The sequence below is a fragment of the Thermobia domestica genome, chromosome 9, assembly GCF_964235325.1.
Source record: "Thermobia domestica chromosome 9, izTheDome1.hap1.1, whole genome shotgun sequence".
Taxonomy (NCBI): domain Eukaryota; kingdom Metazoa; phylum Arthropoda; class Insecta; order Zygentoma; family Lepismatidae; genus Thermobia; species Thermobia domestica.
The window spans coordinates 102328330-102348310 of record NC_137462.1 but is presented as its reverse complement, the minus strand read 5'-3'; the positions used below and the strand labels follow the sequence as shown (position 1 = coordinate 102348310).

The 19981-nt window shown below is 34.2% G+C and overlaps 1 protein-coding gene across 1 annotated transcript in view; it reads left to right on the top strand.

The window, feature by feature from the left end:
* The first annotated feature begins 223 nt into the window (after window positions 1-223).
* Window positions 224-19981, top strand: part of LOC145660949 (uncharacterized) — a 118752-nt gene continuing 98994 nt past the window's right edge. Inside the window, exon 1 of the mRNA XM_081726394.1 lies at window positions 224-676. Within this exon, the coding sequence (XP_081582520.1) occupies window positions 224-676 (453 nt within the window). The remainder of the gene's footprint in view (window positions 677-19981) is intronic.

The window sequence follows — 19981 nt, the reverse complement described above, 5'->3', positions numbered from 1 at the left end:
TGAAATAGTTCAGCAAATTAGGAACCAATCTGAACAAATTAGGGAGCAAGCCCAACATTTTGATGAAAAATTAGACCAGAAGATAAACAAGCAAACTAAGGATTTCGATGAAAAGCTAGGAAGATTAGAACAATGTAATGAAAGCAGATGGGACCTTATTCAGCGTTAATTGAGTTAAATGAACCAACATATAGTAGTCAAATTTGAACAGTACGACGAAAAAATGGAAAGGGTAACACAAAGATTCACGGAAGTTCAAGATTCTGTAGATGGCATAGAGTCAACGATAAATGCTCACGCTAATCACATTAAACTATTGCAGGATGAGGTGAACTTTATCAAAGAGAAATGTATTCTCGAAAGTGCATTGCAGGATGATGGATACATGAATGTGGTACATCCTACATCTACCGGTTGTGAACCTACTCGCCATCCCAGAACAATTTTGGAAGTTAATGTATCTTCGAGATGTGAAGAAGAGAGTACTGATAGAGAAAGAAGAGTGAGGCAATCATCCCGGCGGAAACATAACTCCAACAGGTGTACGAAGATTAATACAGGTAAACCTTTACGATTCAGCGAAGTTAAGTCGCTTACTAAATCTAGTGGTGTACCGGAAGATATACTCGCTAGGGGATTTCTTGAAAAATTTGAGGACGAATGTGATCTGATGGATGTAGATGAGTCTCAATTTTTAAAATTATTGCCACATATATTATTACCACCCTGTTTAACATGGTTCAAAGCTATTAGGAGTAGTCTTCGTACATATTCTGATTTCAAGAATGCTCTACTATCGAATTATGAGAATGATTTTATGATAGCGAATAGAGATGCCGTCTTGCGAACGAAACATTACAATCCAAAATTACACAGAAGTATTACGGAATTTGTAGTATCTACATATAACGAGTTAAGATCACTAAATCCAAATCATCCGGAATCTCGTATCATAGCTTCCATTAGGATCTTATTGCCATTCTCATTACAACAACTGTTAATGACGGCGCAATGCATCAACTTTAATCACCTAATTATGCTTGTTCAAAATTATGAAAGTCAGTCAGCAATACAGAATAACAATAGAGTACAGGATAGAGGTCAGGGTAATTCTGGACGTAATCAGACACAATATGCTTCTGTTTGTAATATAAATGTACAACCTGGAAATAATTCTAATGTGCCTAGTTTTAATGATAGAATGAATGGCTATAATGATACCGGTAATCGAACACAATCTAATCACAGAAATGGAACTAGGAATTTTAGAAACAGCAACAGAAATTTCAGTAGGAACAATAATCATCGCCGATTTTCACAAAATCGGTTTGCAGATGGCAGGAATTTTGTAAATAGGAATCAAAATATGGTAACATCCTGTGAAAGACAAAGAAGTACTATAGACTGTGCTATACAATGTTGCTTAAATGCGCCCTTTGAACGTATAACTTGAACTATTAAATAGGCGTCCGACGGATTTGTATTAGATTGATCTTTGCTTACGTCTATGGTTAATGTGTTCTTCATTCAATTTATTATTAAAATGTACGTTAAAAATATATGCAATTGTGAAATATTACGGAATATTGATGAAATTAAGTTATGACAGTCTACTGAAAATACTATTGAATTTGCTCCTTATAGATTTGTTGCAATTTCCTTTTATAGCATTAATTGAGGAGATTTTAATTTGTGTTTCATGTTAAGAAATTATCTAAAAGCTTTATTGTAATACGAGAATATATTGAATTTGACAATTTATGTTTTCCCCAGGAAACATGTATTTAAGCTAATCTTGTTTTCGTGTTTTTGTTCTATTCGAATTTTATACGAATATTATAAATATTTAAGAATAAAAGATCATAATTATAATGTAAACGTATGAAGGTTATGACAAATATATAAAATAGATGCAACTTATTATATAGAAAGAATAAGAATAATGAATATCGAATTTCTTAATTTTTCAGAGCTTACTAATGTATTAAATGATAATCATCAGTGTGTTTATATGTTATAATTTTGTTGCCTTCTGATCCTACCAATATTTAGTACTATAAAGATCTTTGTTTGTAAATAATGTTGTTTGTACATGAAGGAATAGTTAATTAGTACCCTTAAAGAAACTATCAGTTAGGTTTAATTTTTGAATAGTCTCATCGACAATAATTGTAAATCGACGTTCTTAGTATATTGATATATTGATAAATATAAAAAATGTAATGTTATAATATGTTATATATATAAATGGAAGAGTAAGATATGTGTGTTAAAGTAATATTAAGTTTATACAAGGGCTATTCAAAAAGTAGGTGTTTTATAATCTTCAACCCAGGGATCTTTCCTTCATAGCAAAACTATTACGGAAGTCCCGTCCGGACGACATTTATACAGCGATAACGTTGTATATAGCATTAGCAATCTGTACCATCTTATAAAAAAGGGTCAGAGGCGAACTATTTGAGCAGTAATATATAAAGAAAAGAAAGATACAAAGAAATATCTTTAGGTTATTTTGATCGTCAACTATTGATGTAATCTCTATGGAAACATAATAAATGTATATATAAGTGTGCAGACATCTTGTTAAATATGTAAAAGTAGATTATTTACGCTTCTCATGATTGAATATTAAAATCAGTTAAGAAAATGGTAAAAACGTGTGAATTATTTGAAGATTAGTTAGTTAAGAACCAGGATTCAATCTAGATACTACGTAAAGAAAAGCAAACGTAGTAATAAATTAGGCCTATATACCAACATAGGCCTACTAATAAAAAACATGAAACTTAGGTCAGTGGGGAATCTTGCCCGCTCCGCTAGAAATATCTGAAATGAATGTTACATTCTACAAGTGCTTCTATCAGATTTCTTCAGCTTCAACAGCAACTTGATGTCAACATTATTGTTAAATCGGATAACGCACAAGTATTCAATGCAATGTCTTCTAAATACCTAGATATATAAAAATGAAATTTAAAAATGCCTGACGCTTGACTCCTTCTACCTAAAATTCCTCATTAAAAATAAGGGGATACATGTCCCAGAGTTTTAGAAAATTTCCGTTTTAAGTGAGACAATTTCTATCTTTAAAAAAAATGTAACAATGTTTGTCGGCCAATTCTTTCTAGATCTCTACAAATAATTTGATGATCTTTGATTGAGAATGGGCTATGACTTAACTCAACCATTTACTAAATTTATCGACATGAGGTGAAGACGATTAAGGGGTGGGGTAAGAAGGGGTGACATGTAAAGATAATCGAAAACGACCGATATTAGTGTCTAATCTATAATTTTTGGGATCGTTGAGATGAACAGTAACTGTCACGATGCCGTATATGTCCAAATTCATCCCTTATCGGTATGGGATGGGGGATGAAAAAAGAGAGTAACATATAAAATAATTAAAAATAACCGATATTAATGTCCAAACCATAGTATTCAGGGTCACTGAGCTGAATAGTAATACTCTCCATGTCGTTTATGTCCAAATTCATTCCTCGTCGGCAGGAGGTGAGGGGTGGGGTGGGAAGAAGTGACATATAAAACTAACCGAAAACGACCGATATGCAATCCATACTTTTTGAGGTTGCTGATCTGAATAATGACACACCCGATGCCGTTTAAACCTAAATTGAACCACCATCGGCAGAGGGGTGAAAAATGGTAAGGGTTGGGGTAGGAAGGAGTGACATTACGTATTTTTTATCATTACTCTTTCATTTGAATGCGTATCCTAAGGGAGGAATAGGCTTAAATACTTTTCACACCTTTTCATCTCGTGCGATGAGCAGGTATTGGTATGAAACGATATTACTGGTAAACCTAGTCATATAACTACAGATTTCTTATATGTGAAAACGCTGTATGATCCAACTTAGCTTTTCTGAGCTCGATGTTATATTCTGACCTGGAAAAGAGAAAGATTACACATATCGCCTATAGGGCGTCAAATTTTGAGGGGCAGCAATTTTTAAAACAATTATTTTAAAAAACGATAGAACTATTGAAAACATATTGAACTATTGAAAATACATATTTCACCAACGACTAAATAAAGTAAGCGGAATCTATTTTTTTTATTGACTGTGAGTACGATAATATTGTAGCAGATTAGTCGTAGCAAATAGTATCATACTGTAAGTCAGTTGGTTATTATGGCTGTTTGATCAGTTATCGGTGGATCTGCTGAAAAGGGCAGCAGTAGGCGGCTCGACACTCGTACTTTCACAAATTGGCGTGTATTTATTTGCCTTAAAGTATTTTTATGTACACCAGCAACTAACTGTGCAGCGGAAAGATCATTTTCCACACTATCAAGAACCGAAAACTATTTGAGATCTACTCTTTGTCAGAAGAGACTGGTTCATCTAGCTGTTTTAGCCACCGAAAATGACTTGACTGTTAAACTTGATTTTGATATTAATGATTTTCCAATGTCAAAGCATGACGTAAATAGTTCTGGTACACAGTTTCAGAAACGTCATTTTGTAAATTTTTAGGTACAATAACATAACTTCTTTAGATCATTTAAAATTGTTTTATATTTTGCCGTCTTTTACACCATGTAATATTGAATAGGTTAGGCAGAAGCCAGGTAAGTTTTAATGAATTTACTCCAGAAATAGGAATTAAACTATATTACATAAAATGAGTAATAAGAAATAAGAACAATAATAACTAGTAATAGTAATAATTATAATTTAGTAGCAGACGTAAAAGTAATATTTTAAGAAGTGTATCCAGGAGAATGGAAGTTTTGGAGAGCAATGTGAGTGATGTGGTTAGGGGCCGCAAATTTTGCTAGGCCCATGGGCCCAAAACATGGAAATCCGGCCCTGACTGTATATGTAAAAAAATGGATTGTTATGTAGCAGATTGTATCTATTATTCTGTATCTTTTCCTAACGGTGACACACAAAATCCTAACAGTGACACACATACTTCTTGTAAAAACATATGAATTATTATTATAAAATAAGGCTTAAGTTTAGAGTTGCCCCTCCAGTACAGAGTTGCCCTTGGACACTTAACTTCAGTACTCCGTGGGCTTCGCACAATTTTAAAAGGTTTTCTTCATTATTTTTGCGCATCAGTTACACCTGTTCGCCATATTCGCCATATTTTACAACTACTATGCTGCTGAAACCTTCCGCGAATGCTTCCGCATCCGGCAAATAGTACTAATTTCCATATATCTTTTCTCGTATTAAACATAACTCTCCTGCCGAATTTACATTCCTAAACATCAAATAAAAACTTCAAATTATCATTTCTTACCTCATTTCTCCTGTAAATTTTCCTGATTTTTATAAAAAGCGGAGGGGTAACTCTAAACTTAACCCTAAAATAATACGCATTCCTTTGATTCGCTGCATAAAACTATCGATACCATCTCAAAATGCTTTAGTGAGCTGGTGGTGCAGTTGCAATTTACAAAAAGTCTATAGAATGCGCGCTGTACGGTAACAACGAAAAAACTGTTTTCATATTCCAAAACACAGAACTGCCATGAATCAAGATTACGAATATGAGGTATTAAAATTTGAAGTGTGTTGTTTCGCTTCATAATTAGTACACACGTATTGTATTAATAGTTTCCGTCATATTTCACTTTAAAAGTCGCTGAATCATCTATAACCAGCTTGTGCTAAGAACCGAAAATTTCACATAGGGATCAATTATTAATTATACTTTCTATCAAGTACTGGCACATATTGGTCAGTGATACTAGGTTCTAAAGTTTAAATTGCCCTAATTTTTGTTCACTATGTTTAAAAAGAACATTATTGCGTATCTATTGGTTATTATACCGTGCTCATATCTTCAGTGCTCATATCTTCACAACATATATTTGTGCTTTTGATCTGTTATTACTTCAATGTTATCTTGTAGACCTATAATGACATCCTCAAGTCGGCGTCATCGCCATAGCAGCATTATCACATCTGTCTTTTATATTAAGCTATTGCGGCACCAGGCCCGTATCCACGAGGGTCTAGGGGGCCTGGGCTCCCATAATTTTTTACTACCCCCCCTAAAGTTTTCTCGATAGACTTGTAAATGAACTATAATATGGTGATAAACTATAATATGGTTGAATCGCCCCCCTAACATCTACAGGGCCCCCTACATTTTTGGGCTGGCTACCGGCCTGTGCGGCACTTAAAAAAAAAATAATCATAGAGTCGAGGTATATATGCATATGATGAGAAGTGTTTATGGCCGAGGTTAAATCGAAGCTCTATCTCTGTTAATGAGAAGGTGTAGGGGAAAAAACTGCACCAAAGAGAGAACAGAAGAAAAATAAAAGAAAAAAATGCTAGGAGAAGGAATCTTTTTTGCGTGACCTTAACATACCTTCTGAACCGTGAGAGTTCATGACCGTGACAAAAGCAAAACATGATCTTTCTCTCTCACTCACTATTTCGTCCCATGAAATATCACGCAATCGCTTATGTCACAGGGCTCCCACGACATTGAGAAACATACATGTGCACGAGTTAGGAAGAACAGATAGTTAATTAATCTTTTCAGAAGAATGAAAAGTTTCTCCCCTCTGGTGATAGATCTCAATCGAACAAAAGAAAATAATGAATAATAAATCCAATTATATTTCATTGCGTGTGGAAGCGAACTTCATTAAGCCATCTTCCTAAAACAGGAAACGCGGGAGTTTGATGACCTACTTCTTTTAAGTTAGATTTAATTAAAATACATAAATAAAAACTAGTATGACTTTCAAGCGCGTTGGGTTCTAAGTGGGCAGTCCACCCGCCCTAAGATCTCAGTTTCCATCTTTACTAAAAATGACGCATGTCTCTTTGTATCTGTCTGTCATAAACTTTTTGCATAGGAAGGAGTGACCTAGAGCCGGCGAATTTGGTACACGGATAATTTTTATCAGATGTAATTCTGTGCAAAGTCGTTTTTTTCGAATTTCGGCACGAAGGGGATGTCAAAATGGAAGGTCCAAATGTTCGCACAAAGGGAGATGATAAATACCCAGAACGCCGAATATTAGTATCAAATTTATAGTTTTCGAGGTCGCTGAGATGGAAAGTAACACTCTCGACGCCGTTCATGTCCGCCGCAGTGGCTCAGTGGTAGAGCGTTCACTTCTGGTGCATGAGGTCCTTGGTTTGATTGCATCTCCCTCCAAGTGAGCTTTGTGGTGGACAAACACCGTGTGCGTGAGTTTCCTCGGGGTTCTCCCGTTTCCTTCCACTTCCTTCATTCCACCATTTCATTTATTTCTCATCATCACCATTCTAACCGGTATAACCGTGGGACGTAAAACTTAAGGATTTCATTTCATTTTTTCCATCTTTAGCTCCCATGATAATCAGGGTTGAGGTGCGTGGAAAATAACATGTCCAAAATGACCAATATTAGTAACAAATTCATAGTTTTCGGGATCGCTAAGCTGATTGATGACAGTTCAGATGACGTCTAAGCCCAAGTTTAGGCAAGAAAGGACATGAAAGTCGGTCCTTGAACTGACAGGAGCACCACCAAAGATGTTGTTCTTCAGTATTTAGTTATTTACAACATTTATTTATTTATTACACTCTTATTGACAGGAACAACGCTAAAGGGGATGTTCTTCCTTATTAATTTGTTTCTCTGATTTATTTATCTTCAAATATGATATATTGTATAAACCTTATCCTCCCCATGCGAAAAACGGGCATTTCAGGTAATGCTTGAAATAAACTGAAATAAAATCTTTATTTCTATGCCCCGTGCCTATGGTTCAAGAAGACGAATAATAAATGCAACTGAATGACGGAAGAATTGGGACGATAAGAAAATAGGAAGAAACGGAAGAACTCTCAGAACACTTGCAGACACGATATTATTCACCACACACACAAAAAAGGTAGTGCGATAGTTCCATAAATTGATTGATCGGTCAATGTTTCAATATTGAGGTACGAACGTATTTACATGTTGTCGATATTAATATATTTCAATATTTTCTTTTTCTCTTTTTTTTTTTAATATAAAAATTTAGTTATGTTGGAAGATGCCCCATATAAGAACTAATAGCCAATCTTCTAATTCATAAAATAATGGAACGATACTTTGCTTCTTTGATTTTTTCTTTTACTTTCGAGCAGCGATAGGGAGGAAGTATAGGGTGTTGATTGTGAAAAAAATCTAATTTGGAATTTCAACTGGTCCTTATTTTATGGCAAAAGATCATTTTTGCATATCTGTCCGCCTGTTCATCTGATTTTTTTTTAAATTTTGATTTGATTTCAAATTAGTGTCCCTTTAAGCAGCGAGGCTATATGAGGCTTGGACCTAGAGTTTAACGTGGGAACCGAACCACATGAGCATAGTCCGAAATCGAACGCGGGTCTCGCACGCCAAAGGTGAGTACGCTCACCGCTTAGCCATGAGGGAGCTCTCTGTTCGTCTGAGCGGTGAGATATTTTAATGTATAAATCGATCGATAAATATTTTCAAATATCAAATTATTAATATGGAAAAATTGTAATGAACCAATATATGAATAAGTTCAATATTTTTCGATCTTTCGGTATATCGATCAAGTTTCGATATTTCATCAATATCGATTTTGAACATCCAAATCTGGATATCGCAAAGTCTTAAACCTCAATCTTACATTGTCTGGGATCGAACAAGGAGTACTTTATATCAATAAGGTATAGTGTTACGTTGTTGCACACTCAAAAACAGTCTCCTTAATTAAGGTTTATCTCCACCTATTAAATAACTGACAGTATTATACGGGATGATGGCAACACTTTTGGCACAAGTGAAATGATTACGAATTGGCGGTAGAGTGATCATTTCTGGAGCGCGTAGCCAATTCGAATCTAGATTACACCGTACATGCTTTATGGCATGGTAAATAATTTTAAATTTCGAGAAAATTCCTGTTTTTTCCTCTTTAGCGTTCTATCAATTATTGTATTACTATTAGTTTGCAATTACACCGTATTCACAAAGATGAAGAAACGTCACAAAACAAGAATTTTAGGAATTATTCAAAAAATGTATCAATAGATTGCGATCTTGGACAATAATTAGTTTTTAGATCAGGATCCCCAAAATTTTTGAATGGCCCCAAAATCGAGTTTTTGTCTTTTCTACGGAATAAGCACATCATTCTGAGTTAAGTGATAGTTTGGGTTTGGCTACGATATACATAATCTTGGATCAGGAGCCACAAAATTTTTAACGGTCCCTAAATAGAGTTTTCGTTAGCTTAAAGAGGTATCTGACCCATATGAATTCCTTCCGCATCGAAGTAGCGTAGCCAAGGGGAAGATTTCTCATCCGTGTAATGAGGTTACCGCATTGCTGGACTGTCTGGGTTTTGGCACATGATTAGGAACTTATATGCTAGCCACCGACATCACCAGATTTAAGCTATGCAACTTTTATGATGTAATGTGAAGAACAATCCCTATATCAAACTCTATAGATTAAGGTATTTTTTTACTGTATTACAGGTACCATAATCGCAGATCGTGGCGGCGGTTGGACATTAAAAGTGGGGGGGGGGGGCAAGACATGATCTGAATATTTGATATCAATGTTAGTTTTCCTGGTTGCTTGTAACACTTTGTTTGACGAAAGGATGTATAACTATTAGGATACTGTCTTTTTCAGTTAAAATACCGTATATCTTGTTTCATATTTATTAAGTAAATTGACAAGAGCAACGCAAGTAGATACTAGCCCTTTGTACTCTTAAACAGCGAAGGTGTAAGAAGAAATTTGATTCCTTACTCATAAATAACTGTATGGAAAATTGTGTGATCAGATTAGGGGCCTATTTAATAACAAATTTGCAAAACAAATAAACAGAAAGGATAATATTAATCAAATAATCATAGTAATGAATAATGAGGCTTGTTTTGCAAAAGTTATATTGAAACCGGAAATTAATGAACAACTTATATTTTTAATTCTACGCATGCTGTTATATGTGTTATTACTCTTAAAATGACAGTGAATACTACAAGTATATGCTACGACATTTAAAGAAATACGTTTGCAGCTTCCCGAAACATGTTCGCTGCTATTAAGTACAGTTTTCACTTTCTTGGAATATATCAAAGTACTTAAGTCACTCCACAATTATACAAAATAATCCTAAAACCTAGAATTATGCTGAATTTACTAAATTTAATTGTATATACAAAACTGTATATGTACACCCCTAAACTCGTATATTACAATGCAAAATTAATATTCCTTACTGAGCTCCTTCGTGGCTAAGCGGTTAGCGTACACGCCTTTGACCAGGGAGACCCAGGCTCGATTCCCGGGGGAAGGGGGGAGCTCACGTGGTTCGGACTCCACGTTGATCATTAAGTCCACGTCTCATATAACTTGGCTGCTGAACAGTATGTTAAACTGAAAAAATCAAATCAAAATATTCCTTATTATTAGAAAGAAGAAAATACATTTTAGGTACTGTCGATTTTTGTGCAATTAAAGAATAACTTGTGAACGACTTCTTTTCTTGCAAAATGCTATCTCAATTAGTTCCAGAGCGGCTGACTAACATATCAAGCCCTTGCAACAAGAAATGAAAGTACGGTCGAATTGTGGCGCTCCAATAGGTTAATTTTTGGGCCATTTTTAATGGCAGTTCAAACGCAATTCATGTAGCTTTCTTAATTCCACGGGAAGACAACCAATACGTACTCATGGAACGACAAATATTTTATGGCACCATTTTTATTCTATGAACCAATAATACATACAAAACTTTATATTTCCAAATGAAACTATATACATTAATGGGTAATTTCAAAAAAGTGGGGGGGGGGCAACTGCCCCCCTTTGCCCCCCTAATCGCCGCCCATGGTCACAGATACCTGCAGCATATATGGGCCGAAGTTGACTAGAATATAGATGTGTGTCATGTGAATAACGGTGAACACATTAAATATTGAAAGAAATACTGTAGTGGAATAATTAGGTGAAGGAAACTTTCATTTTTAGATATGAGAGCATGCTATGTTTTCTCGTGAAAATAGTCATTTTTAATGTTTCCGAAATTTAGTGAACAAAGTTTACCGTAACATAGTGGCGTTTAGTGCTGTTTCAGATGGCGGACCTATAGATAATGATACACCCTTCGGCATTATCAAACGCAAAGTAATAACATGCGTTTAACGTGGAAAACACCATATTCATAAGTTTTTCTTCAGTCCTTCCACATTATTATTCAAAGGAATATTTCATAATCATCCACCTTGTTTAGCCTAAATGTCATAGGCCTAATCGTTGGACGTTAAAGACTTTGTTTCAATGTTATAATATAGTGGTTGACCGTTTCCAGTATCATCTGTGAAGTATAGAAATAATTTTTCTACCTGTTACTTTGTGAAGTAATATCGCAACAAAGGGAAAACTGAAAATTTCATTCATTAATTCGTTAAACATTCGCTCTGTTACAGAGCTGCTTAAGTCGTTTTGAATTTTTCGGGAAGTTCTAGTAAACGTACCGGTAGTTGTTTTCAACAAATGGTTTGCAGCTTTCAAATTATATCTTAAAATCAAATTCAGTAGTTCAATGTAGTTGCTCTTGTTCATTGACTAGCTATCTTCTCTCTGTTTTCTGTTTCAATCCTTCTTTTGCTAAAGAAAACCTCCGGCACTAATTAAACATTTTCCTTCTCTGTCTGTTTTTATATTTTCATTATTTTTAACTATCTCATAGCGATGTTTATAATATACTTGACCTTCAATCCTTGTCTAATTGAATGTCTTTACACAGAACTTGGATGCTAATGATTTTGGGACTATTCATGACATCCACTATTTACATTTAAAAAAAGTCACTGAATTTTGAGACATTTCAAACACAATAAACATGACTAATATGACAGTTGAGGAGTTTGATGCAATAAGGGCGTAAATCTGAAACATTTAGTTGGAGAAAAACGATGTTGAAAATTTAAGTAGTGTTTTTTTCTGACAAAACAATGTAATATGCAGCATTTTATTCCGATATTGAATTGAAATGTTACCAGGAGGCTAAACAAGCATGGAAAAAGCCACAAATGCGTTTGATGCAAAAAGGGCGTAAACTCACTTACGCCCTTATTACATCAAACTCCTCAATTTATGACTTAATGAACACCCAGCTAATCATTTTGTAAAATTATGGTGACTACTTTGAAAGTGCCTAGTGAAAGATTTTATTTTTGTTTTAAATTCTGTAAGGTGTCGGATAGGCCTCCCATTTAAAATGACTGTACATTATCATAAAATTATGTGAACCAAAAGGACACAATATCACTTGACCTATCATAAACTGACTGGTTCATTTCCATGCAAGACCAAATTTCCGAATTTGTGAACCGGAACAGTTATCATTCACCTGTTTTAATGTCGTCTTATTTGCACAGGTTTGACTGACAGCTATCTAGATTTTTGTCAAAAAAAAGATACAATATTAAATGCAACGTTATAGAAAAGGATGAACAAATTCCTATATTCCTTTGCAAATTAAAATTACATAAACAAAATTACATAAACAAACTGAATTATATGATGCGCTAAATTCCATTATGGCCAATACACGGTAGGAGCAGGCGAAACGCATAGTGTCTGCTTGGATTCATTCGGAAGAAAATATCCCTCTCATCACCGGCAGTAATTAAATGTTAACCAGAACAGTGTTGCACCCTTGCATAGTGAATAACATGAAACTTGCTTGCAGTAAATTAGCAAACGGACTTATTTTTCCCTACGAAATGCAGGTTTTAGAATAATTTGAATCTTAGTTAGAGATGAACGAAACAGAGGAGAAGGCTGTTCCGTCTGTTACACTGAGGAATCGCAGCTGCATTGATATAATTGTTTCTTAAGCCTACAGGATATATTTTATTTAATTTTATTTCAACAAGGCTCGAGCTTGTGTTCAACAACTAAGGCCTGTAAAAAATATTTAGATTTGGAAATTAACTGTTCTATGATTGGGAAACTTAATATTATAAGCATATAGGTAATTTAGATTGATTAAGGAATATTGGTACTCAAGAGAATATTGAAAAATTTTCGTTGTTTTTTTCAGAATCCCAAAATATTCTACAGTGTTGCTTATAAGTCAAATAAGACAAAGGAATACCAGCGATTCAATTCTATCTAGGATAGTCCCCAGAAAAAGACAATATATAACGAAATTGAAAAATCTTAATTGAAATAAGAAATAATGAACTCCGAATAAAAAACAATGATCGGCTTAAATCTTTCAGATTTTTTTTTTTTTTTAAAGTTTCATACTTTTAAGGCAAAGAATTTTGGACTTTAATATTCCTTTTAAGCACCAACGTTGTTTGAAAACGGATCTACAGGATACAGTCATATTCAAACCACGAATATTCTCACTATGATTGAATCTGAGCCTCTCGCAACAATATTCAAAGCCAATTGCACTTTAATTAGAGATTAGGGCTACAAATATGTCGATATTTCGATATTTTTAAATATAAAATATCGATAGCAAACAATTAGTGACTGATTTATCAATATATCGTTTTTTCAGTGTTTTCATATTCGATTTTTAATATTTCGAAATTTTAATATTTTTCAATATTTCGATGTTTTCTAATGTTTCAGTATTCGGCACATCGATTTTTCGATATTTTATACTTTTCGATATATCGAACACGTTTCGATATTTTATCAATATGCATTTTTTTTTATGTTCACATTGAGATATTGCACAACTCTAATAGAGAGCTGCTTCATTACTTCTTAAAAATTAGTTCTGCTATATATCGATATAGTGAAGTTTTTTTTTGTTTTTATTATTATTATGACATCTGACAAATTTAACTCATGGACTGTTAAGTACCTAAAATTCTACGAATTTCAGAATCAACGAGAGAACTGATGAACAGCATCTTAGTGTAAATCATGCTTTACGTGCCTACCATCATTCTGAATTCGCTTTCCTATCTTTCATCTTGCCCAAGGGGCAAGCGCGAATGAATTTGTGCATGAGATGCCTGGTTCAACCCCCGATGGGACAGCATAGAACACACTGTACTGCTTCAGACCCAACTTTAATTGCAGGTATTGCCTTCCAGAGCATAACAGCCCAGAATGGTAGTACTAATCAATCAATCAATCAATCAATCAATCAATCAATCAATCAATCAATCAATCAATCAATCAATCAATCAATCAATCAATCAATCAATCAATCAATCAATCAATCAATCAATCAATCAATCAATCAATCAATCAATCAATCAACTAACTTTATTCCATAAACTGCACTACATTTCTTGGAATTTTGTTCTATATATGAGAATACATAGGAGTTGTTGCAATGACTATCCTCTGTAGGAGATGCTTCCGATCCTAGATCTTCACTACACACATACACACTAGATTCTAAGAGTCTCCAAATGGCAAAATCTATTGGAAAATGAAATGAAATCTTTAAGTTTTACGTCCCACATTTATGCCGGCTAGGCTAAAGGAGACGATGATGATCAGAAATGAATGAAACGGTGGAATGAATGAAGTAGGAGGAAACTGGAGAACTCCGAGAAAAGCCACGCACACGGTGTTTGTCCACCACAAAGTTCACTTGGCGGGGGCTGGGATCGAACCCGGGACCCCAAGCACCAGAGGTGAACGCTCTACCACTGAGCCATAGGGGGGGGCACGATGACTCAGTGGTAGAGCACTTACCTCTGGTGAGTGGGGCCCTGGTTCGATCATCGGACAAGTAAGTTTGTGGGTTTTCTCGGGCTGTTCCCGTTTCCTCCCACACTCTTATTCCACCAATTTTTACATCTTCATTCAGTTATCTTAATTATCCGTCTTCCTTAGCCTAAAGGAGATAATCATAGGACGTTCAACTGAGAGATTTCATTTCATTTTAGATTATGCGATTGTTGTCTCTACTCCATTCCAATCAATACCGTTCTATTTCTGTTTAATAATTACACTCCTATTGCATCGTACTTTTTAGTTTTCATGCATTGTAAATAAACTGCATGAGAAGTGCGTTAAAAAGCAACTTGGCTATTGTATCTTCCAGGAAGCCTAATACTTAGAACGGCATTTCTATTGGCTTCCAGCGAACATAATCCAAGAGCGAACTTAACCTGACTTCATACTGTTGACCTGATTCAAGATAACGTGATCTCAACAAGAATAGCAAAGAAAAGTGTTCCATTCATTTGCTGGTGTAGCTTCTTGTGCAATATGATGATGGATGGTGTGATGGAGAGAAAGAAAATGCTAGCAGTGGAAATGGAAATAATACTCTTACTGTTATTTTTTTTTTCAAAGAAAAGAAATGAAAGAAGAACTAACGATGACGTGACAATGAAAATTCCCAAGCAAAAAGGTTACGGTTGATGGCAAAAGGTCTAAAGACTGATTCTTTTGCTTTAACACGTCGTAAAAATTTTCTTTCATGGGAAAAGGAATCCCAGACACGTCGCTTGTTACAGTTAAGAGGAACTGCATTCGTTGCTTGCTGCTATACTAATCGAAGGAAATGAAGAAAAGAAAAGAGAAACGATTTTCTGTTCTCTTCCTCCTAATACTACGTAATTAAAAGCTTACTCTGAACTTGAATAATTGTAAGGAAATAAACCCGCTTAAATGCTGTTATTGATGGAATGTGAAATAGAAAGACAACCTTTCCTCCAGAGTTTAAACTGAAAAAAACATTCAATGAGCTTTTGAAGAGCAAGGGCATTGCATCTTTGAGTACTGTTTATTGCAATTGCTTACACGATATAACATTTTCTTAATAGTCTAAATGCCAATAACAGTGTTTAATGCCAGCGCATCTTCGTGTTTTTACCTTATTTGTTTATATGAGGTTTCATTTTCGTTTTTATTTGAAACTAGATGAAATACCCACTCTTCGCATGGGTCAGATAAAATATCTATGGAAATAAACTGAACAAAGAAAGGAAAAAATATCGGTCATATCGGTCCAAATAACGCCCCCTGATACCCCCTGGTTCGAATTTTTAAAAAACGCCTCTGCCCCCCAGCCAATGGGGGCTGTATTTGGAAGTCAACACCTGTGGGGATATCACCATTCATCTCAGCTAACGCGAAAACTATGGGTTTGACACTAATATAGCTTATTTCGGATTATTTTTACATGTCTCGGTAACCCCCGCCCCGCAGGTGACCCCCGGCCCACATACAATAGTAGTTGAATTTGATAGTCATCGCTAATAGTAGTGTCACCATTGATTTCAGTGACCGCGAAAACTATGGATTCGACACTAATATCGGTCATTTTCGATTATTTTTACATGTCACGGTATCCCTCCCCCGGTGAACCCGGTCCGCAGCCGAATGGGGTGTATTTGGAAATTAATGCGATCGGAGTTTCACCCTTGATCTCAGCGACCGCGAAATCTATGAATTAATAATATAATTTTGACACTAATATCGGTCATTCTCTATTAATTTTACATGTCCCGGTAAACGCACCCCCGCAGACTCTAGGTTCGAATTTACAAAAAAGGCATTGCGACCTCGGGCCTGGACCAAGGTACTCGTGACACTGGTCCCCAGGCCGCACACAGACACACAGACAGACACACAAATAAACTTTATTTTATTTATATTAGAAGATCAGATAGTCTGCAATTAAACTGCATTTTGAAAATGTATTTAAATGCCCTTCGTTCCTTGAAAAGTAATTTCGTTAATGATAATGTTAATATTTAATAATAAAATGTAGGTTAATATTTAAATTATATACAGTAAAACCTGTCTTGAACGAACCATTTATTAAACGGAAATATTGCAAGGTCCCATGAATTTACTGGCGAAAATCGTGTTAAATTCCCTTCACTAAACGGTAACTGTATTGCGGGGAAAACGAAAATCAAACTAAGTCTCTTAACGGAAAATTTCAAGTTTCGAAGTACAGCATTTAGAAAGTTTTTAGACATCCTATGAGAGGTTAAATATATATTTTAAGCAAAACAGACAGTGATGTGCAAACTAAAGCAGAGACAATGGATATACTGTATATGCTTTAATTGACAATTATACAAAAAAGGCTGAAAGGAGATGAAGTGGAGTAAAAAGAGAAATGTGGCATTGAGTTGGAATAAAAGTGTAGGAAAAAAACTTATGAAGATTCTGTCAAAAGTTTAAAGGAACAGCAACATTTGCCTTACGTCGAAATGACACTGATGTGCTCAGTATGCTTTTCTTAGGCTGAAGTCTTTATGCAAAGTTGGGCAGACAAACAGCGATGTGTATAGAAAACCCTCCTTGACTATTAGAAAAATTAAGTTAACATACAGTATGTACAGTATTATTCTTTTCATTGTAAATTTACGTGTGTTAATTCGTAGTAGAAAAAAATACTAGAAATTCACTAAGATACATACAGCACCTTATTTTTATCTCAGTATGTCCATTATATGCATGTATTTTTTTTTTTTTTTTTTTTTTTTACATAGGTCTACCTTCGTTAACCAGAAATTTATCTTTAACAGAAATTTTTGTGAGTCCCGTACGATTCCGCTAAAAGCAGGTTTTACTGTATAACACAAGTACATTTTGAAGAAATAAGATATTTAAATAGATTTGAAGAAGAAATCAGTGAAACCACATCATTCAAATTCAAGTTCATTTGAAAGGGCACAGGAAAATAATTCTCCATAGAAATCAATGGACTGAAAACTAAAGAAAGTGTAGGTACTCAATAGCAATAAACATTCAAATCGTTCCACGAAACTTGTAACATGTCTGTCAGTGCTTGTAATAAGTTGGAGATAGCAAGTTGTAAGTTTATACAAGTGGGCAGAAAATGTTTCTTTAAATTGGTAACAACAAGTGTTCATATTTTTCCTTAAGAAAATTTTCCCTCGAGTGACACAAAATCTTGCCTTTTCTTATCAAACTTTCCCTAGTTTGTTGAATGTCCAATTCCTATAACAGAAGTTATGTGATAAGATTAATTTAGCTATATTAAAAGAAGTATATACCAGCAATATCTGTTTCGTTCATTTGTTTTCTGCTTCTATTTCTTTTACTTTTTCCTTTACTTTACCAAAAAAAAAAAAAAGAATAGGTACACTTATGTCCAAAATGATTGTCGCATATCTAAAACTGTCTTCTTGTAAGAGTATAATATGATAATGATTTTGCAGGTACTTTTAATACTGATACTATGTCTATAATCGAGAAATGTATATTTGTGGTAAATTTCATAGGAGAAGAATTATAAGTACGAAAATTAGAATGAGTAAAACAAAATGTTGCTAAATGGATAAGAAAGTTTAATTTTCGTTTTATTGTTCTTAATTACGGCTCTTTTAACATGACATTTGCCACATACATGTCTTTGCCTATTATACACATATTAACATTATAAAAAATACCGGGCGAATTCATTATCAAATTATATTCCTACATCAACATATTTATAGATATGCGACAATAATTTTGGACATGAGTGTACATATCATGCTACTTTGAACAGACACGCGTACACTGTTGCTATTGTATTGATTCATTTCTGAAGAAAAATACAGAATAGTTTAAATATTCATATTGGTCAACCAGTCGGTGCGAGAATTTCTTTGGATTTTCACGTTTTATCCCGTTTTTGCTAGATTTACCTACGAAATTTCCCTAGATTAGGGGAAATTTCCCTTAAACTACGAACGCTGAACAACACCTAGAGTGTTATTTGGATACTGTTATTTATAGATGTTCAGATTATTTGAAAAGTAAATGCAGTATTAACTACTATGATAGTGGAATGGCGGTGCTTTGTGTAAATTGTATCGCACGTGGTTCGGTAAAATAAATAATGAAACCAATAATTAATTTATAGGATAAAATAAGTTACTCATTTAAGAACAAAGTGATGTAAACTGTACACAGCAGTGAGAAATACGGATAAAAAGACTGGTGCCTAGGAAGAATAGGAGCATTCTACCTATTAACTCACTGTGCAGTCAAAGATACCGTTCTAGAACATAGTTGTGGGATAAACTCTAATTGCATAATCATCTAAGCTAGTTAGAGAATTCCTATTTGTTTTTCTTTATTTATTAGAACTGCAAATAACAATTTTTAGGCTAAGTGGAAAGAATGCTTATTTATGTACGGTAACTAATTTTAAAAAGTCTACAAGATAATGAAAATCCTTATGCTAGAAAAGAAAAAGTTTAAAGGAAAAATAAACCAATATGGTGGAATACTGAATTTCAAAAGGCAACAAACCTTAGTCAGAAAGCATTTAAAACTCTCGTAGAAAAAAAAGAAAGAAGACTTTTTAAAAATATCAATCAGTAAAAGCACGTCCAAAATTTATTATAAGAAAATGCAAAAGAGAAATTTGGGTTCAATTTTATGATGAGCTTTTAGAAAGAACGCCATCAACAAAAATAGGGATTGTTTCAAAAACAAAAGGGTAAAGATCAAATTTTAAAACATCATTCAGAAGCTCTTCTTAATTGTTAGAATAGGACTGAAGACTTCAGTAACGGTTCGTTGTCTGTAGAAGCACCGGAAGCAATGTTGCAATATCAAAGATGTGTATTTACGCGCAAGTGTTCCCTTCCCTCAGCATTCTTGAGTCTTATCCAAAACACATTCAGGAAATATGAAGAGGAAAGTCCTTTTAAGCTATATTTATATATTTATTGATTAAAGTGTATTCTCTAATATTGGTTTAATATAAGCTATTTCTTTTTTTTTTTTTTTCAAACAACCACTATCGATGTACGTTTATACACTATTTATATACAAAACTTCTTCACTCATGTCATTGAACAAGAGATAAATCGAATATATAGCATGTGTTGTAAACCATGAATGACATCGTTAACCCGAAAAGAAGAAAAAAGCAAGAAAATTGCATATATTCATGCACGCAGTTAAACAAAATTATTTAATTAAATAAACTATGAATTATTTTAAAATGGAAGATATTTCTTCGTTCTTTTCGAGCTTCAAATTT